Source organism: Poecile atricapillus, chromosome Z (genome assembly GCF_030490865.1).
Source record: "Poecile atricapillus isolate bPoeAtr1 chromosome Z, bPoeAtr1.hap1, whole genome shotgun sequence".
NCBI lineage: Eukaryota > Metazoa > Chordata > Aves > Passeriformes > Paridae > Poecile > Poecile atricapillus.
In genome coordinates this window covers 1,383,197-1,400,324 of record NC_081289.1, presented here as the reverse complement: position 1 = coordinate 1,400,324, position 17,128 = coordinate 1,383,197, and the positions used below count along the sequence as shown (strand labels likewise).

At 48.2% G+C, this 17,128-nt stretch overlaps 3 protein-coding genes across 5 annotated transcripts in view; 2 read left to right on the top strand and 1 right to left on the bottom strand.

The window, feature by feature from the left end:
• Positions 1–4,650, top strand: part of LOC131573722 (coatomer subunit gamma-2-like) — a 33,043-nt gene extending 28,393 nt beyond the window's left edge. The window contains exons 21-24 of the mRNA XM_058827932.1: positions 116–213; positions 1,861–1,999; positions 2,681–2,779; positions 4,201–4,650. Of these exons, the coding sequence (XP_058683915.1) occupies positions 116–213; positions 1,861–1,999; positions 2,681–2,779; positions 4,201–4,331 (467 nt within the window). The 3' untranslated portion in view covers positions 4,332–4,650. The remainder of the gene's footprint in view (positions 1–115; positions 214–1,860; positions 2,000–2,680; positions 2,780–4,200) is intronic.
• On the bottom strand, positions 4,379–14,565 carry LOC131573723 (mesoderm-specific transcript homolog protein-like). The gene is made up of 12 exons (XM_058827933.1): positions 14,475–14,565; positions 12,511–12,665; positions 12,004–12,083; positions 11,477–11,554; positions 10,332–10,468; positions 10,034–10,092; positions 8,725–8,765; positions 8,534–8,604; positions 7,749–7,850; positions 7,056–7,132; positions 6,611–6,674; positions 4,379–5,476 (listed from the first exon to the last, which is right to left on the bottom strand). The coding sequence occupies exons 2-12, from the start codon at positions 12,662–12,664 to the stop codon at positions 5,359–5,361; spliced, it is 981 nt and encodes a 326-aa protein (XP_058683916.1). The 5' UTR covers position 12,665; positions 14,475–14,565; the 3' UTR covers positions 4,379–5,358.
• A 191-nt stretch (positions 14,566–14,756) lies between these two features.
• The window catches only part of LOC131573500 (centrosomal protein of 41 kDa-like), a 32,080-nt gene continuing 29,708 nt past the window's right edge, over positions 14,757–17,128 (top strand). For all 3 annotated transcript variants that reach the window (XR_009276206.1, XR_009276205.1, XM_058827507.1), the window contains exons 1-3: positions 14,757–14,811; positions 15,115–15,178; positions 15,948–15,995. Coding sequence is in view for 1 of the 3 variants with exons in the window: in XM_058827507.1 (XP_058683490.1) it covers positions 14,779–14,811; positions 15,115–15,178; positions 15,948–15,995 (145 nt within the window). In the remaining 2 variants the exon portion in view is untranslated. The remainder of the gene's footprint in view (positions 14,812–15,114; positions 15,179–15,947; positions 15,996–17,128) is intronic.

Genomic DNA, 17,128 nt, shown 5'->3' with positions numbered 1-17,128 from the left:
ATCTGTATCCCTGGGGCAAAACCCCTGGATATTCCAGTTGGGTTTTTTTTTGGGAAGAGATGTCTCCATCAGAGGAATTTTTCCCTGACTATCCAGGATTTCCTCTCTTTTCCAGTGGCTTGCACCTTCAGCTGCACCATGAGGTTCACGGTGCGCGACTGCGACCCCGGCACGGGGCTGCCTGAGGAGGAAGGCTACGAGGATGAGTACCTGGTGAGTCCCAGCCTTTCTTCCCTCTTCCCTTGGCACATCCTTTGGGATAAACCTGCTTCATCCACCAGCTCCACTTTCTTCTCCATCCTGACATCAGCACGTTCCCTGAAACGCCAAAATCGCCTCAAATGTCGTTTTTTGGATCCCCAAAACTTCATTTCCATCAAAATTTTTTAGTTTGTTTTTTTTTGTGGAGTTGAATTTGTGAGGAGGGAATGAAGGAATAAATTCCATTGGCTGTTTTCAGAATTTGGTTCCTATCTTTCCACCCCAGATATTTGAATTTTTTTTTGTTAATTGAATTTTGTTAATTCCATGATAGGGATGCAGATTTCAGGAAGTACTGGAGGAAATAAAGGTTCCTCTGGAGCCAGGCTGGGAGAGCTGGGAATGTTCTCCTGGAGAAGGGAAGGATCCAGGGAGAGCTTCCAGCACATTCCAGGGCCTGGAGGAACTCCGGGAGAGCTGGAATTCGGGAAAGGCCTGGAGGGGCAGGAGCCAGGGAATGGCTCCAGATTGGAAAAGGGGAGATTGGGGTGGGATTTGGGAATTCCCAGAGCAGCTGTGGCTGCCCCAAATCCCTGGAATATCCAAGAAAGGATTGGAGCAGCCTGGGATGTTGGGAATTGTCCCTGCCCGTGGCAGAGGTTGGAACTGGATTATTTTAAAGATCCTTCCAACCCAAACCATCCTGGAATTCCATGGATTGTGAGGAAAACTCTCCATGGAAGAAGCCCAGGAGGGGATTTGACCCATCAAGTGGTGGCTTCATTTTCTGCTTTCCTTTAGTCCCACAGATGGTTTTGTGCAGTTTTTGTGCAATTTTTTGTGCAGTTTTTGTGCAGTTTTTGTGCAATTTTTTGTGCAATTTTTTGTGCAATTTTTTGGTGCAATTTTTTGTGCAATTTTTGGTGCAATTTTTTGGTGCAATTTTTTGGTGCAATTTTTTGTGCAATTTTTTGTGCATTTTTTTTTTGCAATTTTTTTGCAATTTTTTTGCAATTTTTTTGCATTTTTTTGCATTTTTTTGCATTTTTTTTGCATTTTTTTTGCATTTTTGTGTCATTTTTGTGTCATTTTTGTGTCATTTTTGTGTCATTTTTGTGTCATTTTTGTGTCATTTTTGTGTCATGTTCCTGCCATTTTCCTCCACTTTTTTCCACAATTTTTCTGCAATTTTTGTATATTTTTAAGGTTTACAAATGACCACCATAAATACAATTTCCCCTCTTTTCAGTGGGGAAATCACACATTATATAATCACTATATGTTATATAGTTATATGATAACTATATGTTATTATATGTAGTTATTATTTTATATATAATATATATTATATATTGGATATTATAAATATTATATTATTATATTAAAATAATATTACTATAATATATATTATGTTACGTTATATTATATTAAATTATATTATATTAATTGTATTTATTATATTATATTGTATCTATAATATTGTATCTCTAATATTATGTTATGTATTACATTATATATATATATATTATAAATATTATAAATATATTCTATATTTCTGAAATTCAAACCAGGCATTCTCTTGGCAAAATTGGCTTTTTTTCCCTTTCCAAGGTGAGGATCATTTCCATAACCGAAATTTCCCATTTTTTCCCCTCCCAGCTGGAAGATTTGGAGGTGACAGTGTCTGATCATCTCCAGAAAGTTTTAAAACCCAACTTTGCAGCTGCCTGGGAGGAGGTGGGAGATGATTTTGAGAAGGAAGAAACCTTTGCACTCAGTTCCATCAAAACCCTGGATGGTGAGATAATCCCTCACTTCTTGAGCTTTTATTTATTTTTTAAAATTTATTTATTTTATTTTTTTTAAATTTATTTAATTTATTTTATTTTTACAATTTTATTTATTTATTAGGTTTCTTTTATTTATTTATGTATTGAATATTTTTTGGTTTTATTTTTTAAATTTATCTTATTTATTTTGTTTTTAAATTTTATTTATTTATTTTAAAAATTATTTTATTTATTTTTTAATTTAATATTTTGTTTATTATTTTATTTTTAAAATTTATTTAATTAATTTATTTAATTTTTAAATTTTATTTATTTATTTTTAAAATTTATTTTTATTTATTTATTTTTAATTAACATTTTATTTATTTTTTTATTATTTTTATTTATTTTATTTTTATTTGATTTATTAAAATTATTTATATGTTTTTAATTTAATATTTTAATTATTTTATTTTTTATTTATTTATTTTTAAAATTTATTTCATTTATTATTAAAATTTGTTTTATTTATTTTTTTAATTTAATATTTTAATTGTTTATTTTATTTTTATTATATTTATTTATTTTTAAATTTTATTTATTTATTTTTAATTTAATAATTTATTTATTTTATTTATTTCTTTTTTTTTTAGTGTAATAAATAATTACCCAGTATAATTTCATTTTCTCCTTTCAATTTCCAAATGCAGAAGCTGTCAACAACATCATCAAGTTCCTGGGGATGCAGCCCTGTGAGAGGTCAGACAAAGTGCCAGAAAACAAAAATTCTCACACCCTCTACTTGGCTGGTGAGTGTTCCTGCTGCTCAATTCCCAATTTCCACATCCCCACGGATTTTCCTAAATGAAAAGTAATTATTTAGGAGATCTTATATTATTTATAATATAATAATTGTTATTTTGGGAGTTTTTTCTCTGTACAAAGAGGGGTTTTTTTAATCCTCTGAAATGTGTTGAATGCAGCTGCTCCTAACTCGGAGATTTCTGTCTTGGATGTGCTCAGGCCAAAGCTGTTGGAATGTGGGAATTCCACCCGTGGGAATGTGGGAATTCCACCCGTGGGAATGTGGGAATTCCACCCGTGGGAATGGTGGAGAATCCCTGACTGGAGAATTTCCAGAGCAGGCATCGTTAAATCCCTTTCCTGGGTTTGTCTGGGAGCTGCTTGTTCTCAAGTTCCTCAGTTGTCCTGCAGCACCCACAGATTCTTCCAGAATCATGGAATTGTTTAGGTTGGAAAAGCCCTCTCAGACCATTCCCAGCCATTCCCAGCACTGCCAAGGCCACCACTGCCCCACTTTGTCCCCAGGTGTCACATCCACAGGGCTGGGAATTCCCTCCAGGAATGGGCACTTCCCCCCTGCCCTGGGCATTTCCAGTGCCTGACCCCCCTTTCCATGGAGGAATTTTCCCTAAAATCCACCCTGAGGCTCCCCTGGCCCAGCCTGAGGCCGTTCCCTCTCCTCCTGTCCCCGTTCCCTGGGATAAGATCCCAAATCCCCCCCGGCTGTCCCCTCCTGGCAGGGAGTTGTGCAGAGCCAGAAATTCCCCCTGATCCCCCTTTTCTCTGGGATGAGCCCCTTCCCAACTCCCTCAGGAATTCTCCAGCCCCTTCCCAACTCCCTCAGGAATTCTCCAGCCCCTTCCCAGCTCCCTCAGGAATTCTCCAGCCCCTTCCCAGCTCCCTCAGGAATTCTCCAGACCCTTCCCAGCTCCCTCAGGAATTCTCCAGCCCCTTCCCATCTCCCTCAGGAATTCTCCAGCCCCTTCCCATCTCCCTCAGGAATTCTCCAGCCCCTTCCCAGCTCCCTCAGGAATTCTCCAGCCCCTTCCCAGCTCCCTCAGGAATTCTCCATCTCCCTCAGGAATTCTCCAGCTCCCTCAGGAATTCTCCAGCCCCTTCCCATCTCCCTCAGGAATTCTCCAGCCCCTTCCCAGCTCCGTTCCCTTCCCTGGACACGCTCCAGCTCCTCCAGGGCTCTCCTGAATTCCCAGAATTCCAGGCTGTCCCTCAGGAGAGGCTGTGCCCATCATCCCTCTTGCCCACTTGGCCACATCCCCCCCCTGCCACCACCACCCCCAGGACCTTTCCCAACTTTCCAACCCAGAGAATCCCACGGGGTCCCGATCCTGGCTGAGAAGGAAATCCCTGGATCAGGGCTGGATCCCTGGGGCTCTCCAGAGTGACCTCTGATGTTCCTTCATCCCAGGTGTGTACAGAGGTGGCTGTGACGTGCTGGTCAGGTCCAGGCTGGCCCTTGGGGACGGTGTGACCATGCAGGTGACGGTCAGGAGCAAGGACGAGACGTCCGTCGATGTCATCCTGGCTTCCGTGGGCTGAGAGTTCCAGCGCTGAAATTCCTGGAATTCCTCCCTCCTTTTCTATTATTTTTTCTTTTTTTTTTTTTAATTTTTATTTTTTTTCCTGGCTGTCTTTTCTGCATGTTTAGTTTTTATTCCTGAATTTGGGAAATCTTTTGTATGGCGTTAGTGGCTGGCGCTGAGCCGTTCCCGTGTCCCCTCCCTCGTCCTCACCGACACATTCCCACCTAACTTATGGAATCTCAACCAGGGAAGGGAAAAATGGAATCAGGTTTTTTTTTGTCAAAATTGCTTTTTATTAACAGAAAAATAAACACTGGTTCAAGTGGTGGAATTCATATGAATTGCTGTTAATAAAATAGAAATTTTATTTTTTTTTTTGTTCTAATTCTGTCTGTTCCAGTACAGAAAAGAACAGCCCATAATGGCTGTTTATTAAACAAAAACCCCTTATTCCTAAAGGGATGCTATTAAATTCCCAACAATTAAAAGCCACCCCAGACCTCCAAATTTGAAATATTTTTGTGACTGTCTCTTCTTCCACACAGAAAAATCAATGTACAGCGAGAGATTAAACTCCATCTCTTGAGGCAGATTCAATTCTCTGAGCTTTATGTCAGGTAATAACCAAACCTCAGGGCAGCCTTTTCCTGGGTTCAAACTGGGGGAAAATCCCATCTGGAAAACCGGGAAAGGAGGGGGATGGAGGGAATTTTGTCAGGGAAATTCTGCCTCTGCCTGTTGGTTGTTTCTTCCCAAGTCAGGGCAACCAAGTAAGAAATTGTGATTTAATGTTCATTTAAACCTCTGCCTCTCTAAATAGAGTCAAGCTGGATAAAAAGGGCAGTGCAGGGCTGGAAGAGCTGCCAGCATCCTGCTTTTCCCCTCATTTTTCCAGCTCTCCAAGGATTTAACTCAGTTTATCAACCCAGGACGAGGCTGCAAGCACCGTGTTGGATGTGGGAGAGAAAACTCCATGTTTGTTTGTTTTTCCTGCCCCCAAAGCCTGATTCTTTTGCTTAGAACGAAAACCGAGCTGCAGCAGCTCAGAAGGAGTTGATGAAGTTCAGGTAGGCATTGAGAAATCCCGTGGGATCCTCCAGCTGGGGGTAGTGACTGATGTGATCATCCAGCACCGACACCGTGGACGTGGGAAGCACCTTCCTGGTGGGGAAAAACAGAGGGAATTGCTGCAGCCAAGGATTCTGCCACTTTTTTGGGATTAAAAAAAAAGGCCTGGAGCAGCTCCAGCCGGTCCTTTCCAAGTGCAGGTTAGTTTGGAGTGAGGAGGGAGATTTCCTCAGGAAACAAATCTTCCCTGTGTGGATTTAAAACAGAGCACGGCATCGACCGAAAATCCTCGTTTTGGTGCCTAAAATGCAGAACCAACTTCCAAACTGCCTGTGCAGGTGAGAGTGGGAATTAACACTCTTTAATGTGTTAATTAAACACAATGAGTGGGAATTAAAAACAGCTTCCAGCAGGATGGAATTGGAGGAATAGCCAGGAAAAATATCCGAGTGTAGCCCCGGTTGCACATTCCTGCTGGAGGCTGAGACACAGAGTGTGAGCCCTTGTCTCTGATGGCTGAGATCCAGAAAACCACTAAAATTCACACAACATGAAAATTATGGGTGTGTTTTCATGGTGATGCATGAAAACAAATGTTAAAGTGAGATAGAAAAGCTGAAAGTGTGAGTGTGTAAATTAAAGTTTCCTTAAGTCACTGAGTGAAAAAGTTAGAGTTTAAACTAGTTTAAAAAATAGAAAACAAGATGGAAGGATTTAGAATGTTGTTTCTTTTCCTTCTTTCTTAATTTTCTTCTTCTAGAGGTTTTTGGGTAATAGCAGGTGATTGGACAGAAAATGTCACAGTGCAGCACACAGGTGATGGGTCATTGGGTCATTAAGAAAAATAATTAACATGTCTATTGTTAATTGGGTAAAAATAAGTATAAAGATAAAAGAGCTGCGTAGTTCAGGGCCATTTTGTGCCATCAGAGCTGAAATGAGCCAAAGAGACAAGATGAATTAAACTTGTGCAGAAAGTGTGGAGAGACCTGCCAAGTTTTGTGATAACATCCTAATTAACACAAGAGAAACAAGATCCTAACGAGCTCTGGAGTTTTCTTCTGACCCAGAGAACTGAGATAAACAGAACTCCCCGTGAATATCCCCAAAGAGCTCAGCTCAGAGGAGGAGACTGAGAAATCCAGGAGTGAAAAGAAGTACAGCAGAATCAAGAGAAACTAAAAAGAATTTTTTTAAGAAGTTAAAATTTCCCACTTTTTGTCTTACTTGTAAAGCTGGAGGAACTCGGGGTGTGGATTCACAGGATCCAGGGGGCCGTAGATGAGATGCACTGCAAGGGAAGCACAGCCACAGCTTTCCTATCCATAAATTCATGGATTCACTCATTGGAACATCCCCAAGGAGACCTCCAGGAGTGTTCCCTCCTCACACAAAGCTCTGGAAGCTTCCAGTGGAGCCCTGAACAAACCATCTCCGCTCTGCCCCAGGGTCAAGTTCAGCCTCCAACCCCTGGGTTTGTTCCCAGCTTTTTTTGGGGCTTGGAAAAACTCCTCAACTTCCCTGGAGCAGCACTTGGAGAAGCAGCTGTGAGCCAGGGCACGTTATCTCAGCTGGAAAACTGGATCTGAGCTCCGAAAAACCAGAGGTGGATGGAAGGAGCCGGCGCAATTCTCAAAAATCCCAGCGGGTCAAGGAATGGATTCCTACTCACGTGGGACCGAGGTAGACGTCAAAGCCCCAACCCAGCGCTCTCTGTGCTTCTTTCTCTGGTTTATGTACTGCAAAATACTGAAGGAAAAGTCGTCGTTACGCCGTGGATGCCGCCCAGCCTGGAATTTGGGCCACGGACACAAAATTCCAGGTGGGATCTGCGTCTCCCGTGGGAAAGCAGCACCGGACCGTCATCCCCGGGTTCAGCCACTCCCTTCTCCCACCTAGGGAAGGGGAGACACGGAACTGAGCTCAGCCACCAGCCCAAGACCCTTCTAAAAGCCACAGACTGGAAGAAACGTGTCCCTTCTGAAATTCCCAGGCTGAAGATTTGGGATTGGGACTTCTGGGAATGGCCTGGAAGGTTCAAATCTCTCCTGGGATGATGTTGGGGGGAATCTGCTCAAATATCCGTCACAGGTTGAGCTCAAATCATTGCCAAACCTCCCAAAATCCAAGCTTTTCCAAAGAAAAAATCATCTCAGATCCAACTCCAACCTTCATTTCCCTGCCTCGCGTCATCCCAGAGAATCCCTGCTCCAACATCACCCCCCAGCTCCTTTTTTTTGGGATGTAGAGTTGATCCCAGACTCCAAAAGAAGCAGCTGGAAGGTTCTGGAGAAGCCTGGCTGAGCTCTGGGAAGCTCGGAGCCGGTGTGACACCAAGCTGATGCGGGAATTGGTGCTGAGGTACCTGTCCATAACGAGATTCCCGTCGTTATTCCGCACCGCCGTCCACATATCCCAGAATTCCGCCTGGGAGGGCTGCGTGTAGGGCCCGAAAACTGCTCTGAGCCTGGGAAAAAAAATGGGATTCGGAGAGACAAATTCCAGTGTCAGGGAACCGCTCAAAAACTCAAAAAAAAACAGAGGGGAAAAAATTCCAGCACTTCCAGTTTCCACAGCAAAACTCTGAGCGTTGAGATGTCCCCAGGATAAGTTGGGATAAATGTTGAATGGCCTCAAAAGGCTTTTTTTGGGGGGAGAAACATTTTTAACACTGCTAAAAATAGAAAAATCTGATGGTGCAGGGGTCATTTGTGGGAGAGGAGGATTTCAGTGTCCAGGGAAAAGTTTGGTTTGTTGTTGAAGTGAAGTCCTGGGCCAGTGTGGAGATGGAATGGTCCAGAGGTCAATCCCAGCTCTCTGGGGACAGCGCCAGGGAATCTGCTCTGGAATCACGGAATGGTTTGGAATTTAAGGGAATTAAATTGTTTATTTAATTATAAATTAAAGGGAATTAAAGAATTCCCTCCCCACCCATGGCCAGGGACACCTCTCCCACTATCCCGCGGTGTTCCAGCCCGGCCTTGGACTTTTCCAGGGATCCAGGAGCAGCCACAGCTTCTCTGGGAATTCCACTCTGCGGTCTCCTCACCCTCCCAGCCGAGAATTCCTTTCCAATTCCCGCATTTTCCCTTTCCCCACTTGGTTCACACCCTCAGGGATTGTGCCCAGCGCCCCCGAGAGCCGGCTCACCCTCCAGAGAAGAAGAAGAAGTTCATGAGCCGCAGGATGACGGGGGAGAGCAGCCCCCCATCCACGAGGAGCTTTGGGAAGAAAGGAGAGAGCACAACTCGGCATCGGCCACCTGGATAAATCCACGGAGAGCTTTTCCCATCTCTCCGAGGGGCGTTTATTTGGGATGGAGCAGGACGAGAGCAGCTCACCTTCTGGATGAAGCGGGGGTAGTGCGTTTCGGGAAAAATCCCTGGAAGGGATCAGAGAACGGAGCTGGGACGCCGGCAGCGCTCCGCTCCGCCTCTCCCGCTTTGTCCCCCCTGCACGGAGCCACGGAAGTGGCCCAGGGAGACCAGGATTGGTGCTCCTGGTTAATTACAGCGCCTTGATCGCAGTCCGTGGGATTGGGGTGATGGAGATGGGAAGGCCAACCCATCCCGTGGGTTCCCATCCCGTGGGTTCCCATCCCGTGGATCCCCATCCCATGGATCCCACGAATCCCCATCCCGTGGATCCCCATCCCGTAGATCCCCATCCCATGGATCCCCATCCTGTGGATCTCACAGATCCCACAGATCCCCATCCCACAAAACCCCATCCCATCGATCCCACAGATCCTGTGGATCCCCATCCCACGGATCCCCATCCTGTGGATCCCACAGATCCCGTGGATCCCCATCCCACAAACACCCATCCCATGGATCTCCATCCTACTGATCCCCATCCCCTGGATCCTACAGATCCCATGGATCCCCATCCCGTGGATCCCCCAGATCCCCATCCCACTGATCTCCATCCCACTGATCCCCATCCCATGGATCTCCATCCTGTGGATCCCCATCCCATTGATCCCCATCCCACTGATCTCCATCCCACGGATCCCCATCCTGTGGATCCCACAGATCCCACGGATCCCCATCCCACAAACACCCATCCCATGGATCTCCATCCTATTGATCCCCATCCCGTGGATCCCCATCCCATTGAACCCCATCCCACGGATCCCCATCCTGTGGATCCCACGGATCCCCATCCCACAAATCCCCATCCCATGGATCCCACAGATCCTGTGGATCCCCATCCCGTGGATCCCCATCCCATGGATCCCACAGATCCCCATCCCATTGATCCCCATCCCGTGGATCCCCATCCCGTGGATCCCACAGATCCTGTGGATCCCCATCCCGTGGATCCCCCAGATCCCATGGATCCCCCCAGATCCCATGGATCCCCTCAGATCCCATGGATCCCCATCCCGTGGATCCCCATCCTGTGGATCCCACAGATCCCACGGATCCCCATCCCATGGATTCCCATCCCACAAAACCCCATCCTGTGGATCCCCCAGATCCCCTGGATCCCCCAGATCCCGTGGATCCCCATCCTGTGGATCCCCATCCCATGGATCCCCATCCCACAAAACCCCATCCCGTGGATCCCACGGATCCCCTGGATCCCCCCAGATCCCACGGATCCCCCCCAGATCCCCTGGATCCCCCCGCCCCGGTGGATCCTCACCTCCGTTGGACAAGCAGAGGCTGTTGATCAGGATGCTCCCGGTTTTATTGTGCTCATACCTGGGGACAGCAGAGCAGAAGCTGAAACCCAACCAAACCTCCGCCAGCTCCCAGGAACGACCCGGCACGAGCTCAGATTGTGGCGGATCATCTCCGTCTCCTCGGGAAATTCGGGAATTGGGACGGACGAGACGCCCGAGGCGGCGGGAAAAGGGGGGAATTCTGCGCCACGTCCTTCCACTTATCTGCTGGAAATCATCCTGGAGGGGACAGGAGAGGGCAGGAGGGGCGGCAGGGACCTGTGGAGCAGCTCCTGGGCCACCGTGTCCCCGTAATCGTGGGACAGGAGGTTGATCCTCTGGTGCCGGAGCCCGAGGTGGCGCAGCAGCCCCTCCACAATCGTGGCCTGCTCGAAGATGGAGTAGCCGTGGGGTCTCTGCCAAAAAATGGGAGAGGGGTCCTGGTGAGAGCCAGAGGCAGCAGATGTTCCAGGATGAATATCCCATAATTGCTTTCCATGTCTTCAAAACTCCCCCATTCCCAGAACCCCAAAACTCCCCCCATTCCCAGAACCCCACAACTCCCCCATTCCCAGAACCCCAAAACTCCCCCCATTCCCAGAACCCCACAACTCCCCCATTCCCAGAATCCCAAAACTCCCCCATTCCCAGAATCCCAAAACTCCCCCATTTTCATAATCCCTTTCCTGGTCTCCAAAACTCCCCTCATTCCCATAATCCCTTTCCATGTCCCCAAAACTCCCCCATTCCCAGAATCCCAAAACTCCCCAATTCCCAGAACCCCAAAACTTCCCCATTCCCAAAACCCCAAAACTTCCCCATTCCCAGAACCCCAAAACTCCCCCATTCCCATAATCCCTTTCCATGTCCCTAAAAGTCCCCCCATTCCCAGAACCCCAAAACTCCCCCATTCCCAGAATCCCAAAACTTCCCCATTCCCAGAATCCCTTTCCATGTCCCCAAAACTCCTTCATTTCCAAACCCAAATTCCATGTCCCCAAAACTCCCCCATTCCTGTAATCCCTTTCCATGTCCCCAAAATTCCCCCATTCCCAGAACCCCAAAACTCCCCCATTCCCAGAATCCTAAAACGCCCCCATTCCCAGAACCTCCACATCCCCAGCAGCTCCAGCAACGTTTGGGCTCTGAGGAATGTGGAAACACGGGATAAGGAAAGCAGCGGCTCGCTCCCGCGGCCTCGGCGCTCGGGATATCCCGTGGAAGCCGCCAGAGCGTTGTCCACGCTCCAAAGGGCTCCAGGTGCGTTTTGGAGTCCCACCAAACCCAGGTCCACCACAACCCTTCCACTTTCTTATCCCTTTTCCAGAGGGAAATCCAAGGAAAAACTCTTGGATGGCAAAAACCGATTTTCCGGAGCGCTGTGCCGAAAGCAGCCGGGACAATCCTGGTGGCGGGGTACTCACGGGCTTGTCGCTGAATCCAAATCCGAGGAAATCCAGGGCAATCACCCGGTGAAAGCGCTGGGTCAGCCCTTCCCAGATCTGGGAAGAGGAGAAACGCGTTGGAAAAGCATCCAGAGGGAGCAGAGGATGGAAACGGCTGCAGGATGGACGTGCTCCTCGCCACCGTGCCAGGAGAACACCCCGGCTCCAAGGAAACAGCGGGAGGTCAAAATTTCCCAAGATCCCCCAGAAAAAGCCAAGGAAACAGCGGGAGGTCAAAATTTCCCAAGATCCCCCAGAAAAAAACAAGGAAACAGCGGGAGGTCAAAATTTCCCAAGATCCCCCAGAAAAAGCCACGGAATTTTTGTGGCTGTTTGCTGTGGGATGAGGAAAAAGCTCAGATTTTACGCTGGGAGAGGGACACAGTGATGTGACTCCAGGAGAAATCAGGAATTCTCCTCTGGAGCCTCCCACCCCTGCTCTGCTGCCTGCTCATTCCCAGGAGCCGAAAATCCTGGGATTTGCTGTCGGATTCCAACACTCTCACCTTGCTCCAGTCGTAGCTGGACGTCGGGAAGCCGTGCAGGAGCACCACGACGTCGGAGCTGCCGACGGCGCCACTGGAATCTGCAGGGAGAAGAACGGGACACCTCCGAGTCAGCTCTTCCCAAAATTCCTCCCTTCTAGGATGGGAATTGCTGCTCATCCCCTTGGGAATCCGCCTCTCCCTCTGCTCCCCAAAACCAGGGATGGGTTTGATTCCCACTGCAGCTTCCCTTGGGAAACCTCACCGGCTCCATGATCATTCCAGGGATTTAATTAGCTCAAATTAATTCCAGCAGCCTCTGCGCTGCTGTTAAAAGGGTTTCCAGTGTCTTTTCCACGTTGGAATCCATCGGAGGCTCTTGGGATCCTTCCCAACAAGAGCCAACTTTCCCCGGTGGAACGTTCTCACCCATCCCTGCCCGATCCAGGAGAGCAAAAACCGGGATGTGTCCCCACCCTGCCCAGTTTTCGGGATGTCCCCATGGCCACCGCGGGACGGCTCCGTCACCTCTGTAGAAGACGTTCAGGTCCTTGTAGGTGAAGAAGCTTCCGGAAGATTTCCAGGAGCGGAGTGCCGGGGAAGGCTGCGGGGGCGGGATGTGCAGGTAGACGGCGAGGAGGGGCACGCCCAGCAGCCCCACCTGCAGCCACCACTCCTTCATCCTGCGGGACACGGCCGGGAGTCACTCCGCGATTCCCAAATTCCCACAGGGCTCCCACAGAACGCAGCTCCGTGTCCTCAAAACTTCCCCATTCCCAGAACCCCAAAATTCCCCTATTCCCAGAAATCCAAAACTCCCCCATGTCCAGAAACCCAAAATTCCCCCAATTCCAAAAACCCAAAACTCCCCCATGCCCAGAACCCCAAAACTTCTCCATGCCCAGAAACCCAAAATTCCCCCATTCCCAAAACTTCCATGTCCCCAAAACTTCCCCATTTCCAGAAACCCAAAATTCCTCCATTCCCAGAAACCCAAAATTCCTCCATTCCCAGAACCTCCATGTCCCTAAAATTCCCCAATCCCAGAAACCCAAAATTCCCTCATTGCCAGAACCCCAAAACTTCCCCATTCCCAGAACCCCAAATTTTCCCCACTGCCAGAACCCCAAAACTCCCCCAATTCCAGAACCCCAAAACTTCCCCATTTCCAGAAACCCAAAATTCCCCCATTCCCAGAATCCCAAAACTCCCCCATTCCCAGAACCCCAAAACTTTCCATGTCCCCAAAACTCCCCCATTCCCAGAACCCCAAATTTTCCCCATTGCCAGAACCCCAAAACTCCCCCAATTCCAGAATCCCAAAACTCCCCCAATTCCAGAACCCCAAAACTTCCCCATTTCCAGAAACCCAAAATTTCCCCATTCCCAGAATCCCAAAACTCCCCCATTCCCAGAAACCCAAAACTCCCCCAATTCCAAAAACCCAAAACTCCCCCGTTCCCAGAACCTCCATGTCCCCAGGATGGCAGATCCAGCAAAGTTTGGGATCTGAGAGGGAACCTCGGTCTCATTTGGGGTTTGAGGGGGAACATTGGGGGCCCTGAGGGGGGTTATGGGGTCACTGGGGGGCTGAGGGAGGGTATGGGGTCTGAGGGGGGTTATGGGGTCATTGGGGGCCTGAGGGGGGGCTGTGGGGTCACTTGGGGGCCTGAGGGGGTTATGGGGTCACTGGGGGGCTGAGGGGGGTATGGGGTTATTGGGCGGCCTGAGGGGGGTTATGGGGTCACTGGGGGGCTGAGGGGGGTTATGGGGTCATTGGGGGGCCTGAGGGGAGTTATGGGGTCTGAGGGGGGTTATGGGGTAATTTGGGGCCCTGAGGGTGGTTATGGGGTCATTGGGGGCCTGAGGGGGGGCTGTGGGGTCACTGGGGGGCTGAGGGGGCGGTTATGGGGTAATTTGGGGGCCTGAGGGGGTTATGGGGTCATTGGGGGGCCTGAGGGGGGTTATGGGGTCTGAGGGGGGTTATGGGGTCACTGGGGGCCCTGAGGGGGGGTTATGTGGTCTGAGGGGGGTTATGGGGTCTGAGGGGGGCCTGAGGGGGGTTATGGGGTCTGAGGGGGGTTATGGGGTCATTGCGGGGCTGAGGGGGTCATTGGGGGGCCTGAGGGGGTTTATGGGGTCTGAGGGGGGGTTATGGGGTCATTGGGGGGCTGAGGGGGTCATGGGGTCACTGGGGGAGGGATCAGGGGTTTTTTGGGGTCTGGAGGGGTTGTGACCCCAACGTGGCTCAGGGAGCCAATGGCAGTCCAAGGCTGTGGCCACGCCCACATGAAGGGACACACCCACCCAAGCCCCGCCCCCTTGGCCACACCCTAATAAGCCCCGCCCACAAACGCAAACCCGGAACCCCCCACGCCCCCTCCCCTCAGGCCACGCCCCCTCCCTGAGCGCGCGCGGGGGGGCGGAGCCTCCGCGCTCGCGCCCGGCGGGGAGGGGGCGTGGCCGCGACCCCGCACGCGCGCCGCTCTCACCTGGGCTCAGGTGCTGCCGCGGGCGCGCGCCGCCATCGCGCTCTCCCGGCGGGGCGGGGCCGGGGGTGGGCGTGGTCAACTCAACGCGCATGCGCAGTCCCTGCCCTCTCCTCCCCGCCGCTTCCCGCCCGCCGCGTCCCTCCCGTTGCCGGGCGACGCGCGCGCTCCCCGCTGCGCGGCCTCTGATTGGCTGAGGGCGCGGCGGGCGGCCAATGGCGGAGGGCGTAGTTGCGGGGTGGGCGGGAGGCGGGAGCGCGGCCGCGCGTGAGGGACGGGCGGAGCGGGCGAGTGGCGCTGAGGGGAGATGTCGGCTCGGGGCGGATTCGGCGACCCTCAGGTACCGTGAGGGGCCTTCCCTTCTCAACATCCTCCGGGAGGAGAGGGGGGACACGGGGGAAAGGCGGGGGGATGGTTCATGCAGCCCCCGGAGCCGGGAGAGCTCCGCGGGGAGAGAAAACGGGAGAAATTCTCCTTTAAATCAGCGGGGTTTAATACCCAGATGGAGATTCCGGAATTTCTCGCTGGTTTTTCTGTCTCTTAAACCCCTTCAAATCGCATTTTCTTCTCATTTTTCTACCTTTTTTTTTTTTTTTTTTTAATTTTTTAATTTTGGCTTCTCATCTTTTCCATGTTGAAACAGCTTCTAACCCGGCGCATCCCCACGAATCCCAAATATCAACATATAAAAACTCGTCTGGATACTGGTAAGTGAAATTGTTGTGGGATAAAACCACCCAAAATGGATGTAGGATGACAGAAAAAATATAATTAATGTCTTAATTACCTCTGCCCTGAGCTAATTTACCTCAACACTGCAAAATCCTTACAGTGCTTATGATTTGTCTCACCGAATGTTTGCAGCTTATAAAAATTTCCTGCTGACAGTTTTCCTTCAAAGGTGAAATTTAAACAAACATGAGCTCTAGAGATTAATGTGTATTTTTATATATATATTTTTGTGTATTTAAGTGTATTTATCTTCACACACCACCTTGAACCCCCCCTGAAAATTGAGATTAAACCCTCTGTGCGTAGATGACCGCATAAAAAAGTTATTTTTAAAATAACTTTCAAGTCTTTGTTGTCTTAAAACTTGTTTATTTTTTTTTTCCTACTGTACTTTTTTTAAAGAAGAATTTAGAGGTTAAATAGGTTTAAACTGAGTCAAGTTCTGTTGTGGTGGTTCCCATAGAAATTACTGTTCTTGGAATTTCTATCCGTGGATTTTCCTGTATCTTTGTCAAGGATGTCAGTGATGGGGAAGGAACAGCAAATCCTTGAATTTTTCTACTTTCCTTGAGAGAAAAGAGGAAAATTGTGGCATTTTTCTACTTTTTATTGTCAATGTGAAGGAGGCTCTACAACAAACAACTCCTTCCTTCAAAGCAATTAAAATTTAAGCCTTAATGGGCCTGAAGCAAACCCCTAATAAATAAATAATTGTAATAAATCGATTTTTTTTTTTCATTACAGGAAATAGTTTGTCAAAATACATGGAAAAATTGGAAGAGATCAAAAGAAGTGAGTACCTGGGGAAGAGCAGGATGGGTTAAAAATGGGGTGGTTTAAAACTCAGAAGAGCAGGAGATGAATTCCAGAGGGTTTTCCTTGGAAATCTCCACAGATTTAATTTAAAAATCCAAGCAGGAATCTTCCAGATCCTTCTTTGTGCAGTTTTGGTATTGGATTTTGCTCTTGGAAGTTCTCTGAGCTAAGAAATCCAGGCTAGACTCATCTGGGAAGATTTATGGATCATGTCTGAGACTTTATTTCACTTTTAGGTCACAACTTGAACTCTTTTATCTTTAGATAATTTCAATTTTATTTAAATACCCCAAGAGAGGAAAAACCCAAGCACATTCCTTGTAATCCATTGATTTCACCAGCACTAAACGCTGGCGTTTTGAAAGTATTTTGAAGACTTTAGGTTGTTCAGGCTAATCTAAGCCTAAATTCTTTTTATTTCACCGTTTTCCCACCAAAACCAAGCTTTTCAAATATTTTTCCCAATAAAACCAGTGATTTATGACTTTATTCCCAGATTATTCTCACCTAAGGAGCCAGGAAAACCCTTCAACCTCTCAAAGCTGCGTTTGTGGAGGCGAAAAAAAAACCCCAAGTTGAACTGAAACCTCCATTATTGAGCATTAATTAAGATTTGAAACGTCCAGGTTTAGTTCTCAGCCCCACTTTTATTTGTGAGGGAATTTTTTTGTGCAGAACCAGCCTTTGTTTGTGGTTTGTTTGTTGAGTTCAGGGTTTTTATTTCTCAAACACTGCAGGTCTTTGGGGAGGGGAGCAGAAAATGAAAAGAGGAATGACCTCAAGCTTTCCAAAAGCCTCTGTTGACTGAGATTTCAGTGCTGGACACTGCTTTTCTTCTTTTTTTTTTTTTATTTCTGTTGAAAATCTTGGGTTTGTTGTTTTTATTTCTTTGGGGGTTTTCCAATCTCCCCCCAGATCTGTTCCACGCGCTTCTTTCATTCCCTCCTTTTTTTTTTTATTTTATTTTTTTTTTCGGAGGCCAGGGAGGAACTTTCTCATTCTCTGCAGGCTGAATGGACACCTTGTGTTCCCAGGGAGTGGAGGAATCTCTCCCCCTTGGTTTCTCAGGGATAGATGACACCCTTTGGATGCAGATTTAAATCCCCAGC

Excerpts from the sequence above, each read along its gene's own strand:
- LOC131573723 (XM_058827933.1), bottom strand. The coding sequence starts at position 12,664 with ATGAAGGAGTGGTGGCTGCAGGTGGGGCTGCTGGGCGTGCCCCTCCTC. Across the intron at positions 12,084-12,510 it reads CCTGAACGTCTTCTACAGAG|ATTCCAGTGGCGCCGTCGGC; the intron begins GTGACGGAGCCG and ends TTCTCCCTGCAG. Across the intron at positions 8,605-8,724 it reads ACCCCCGCTTCATCCAGAAG|CTCCTCGTGGATGGGGGGCT; the intron begins GTGAGCTGCTCT and ends TTCTTCCCAAAG.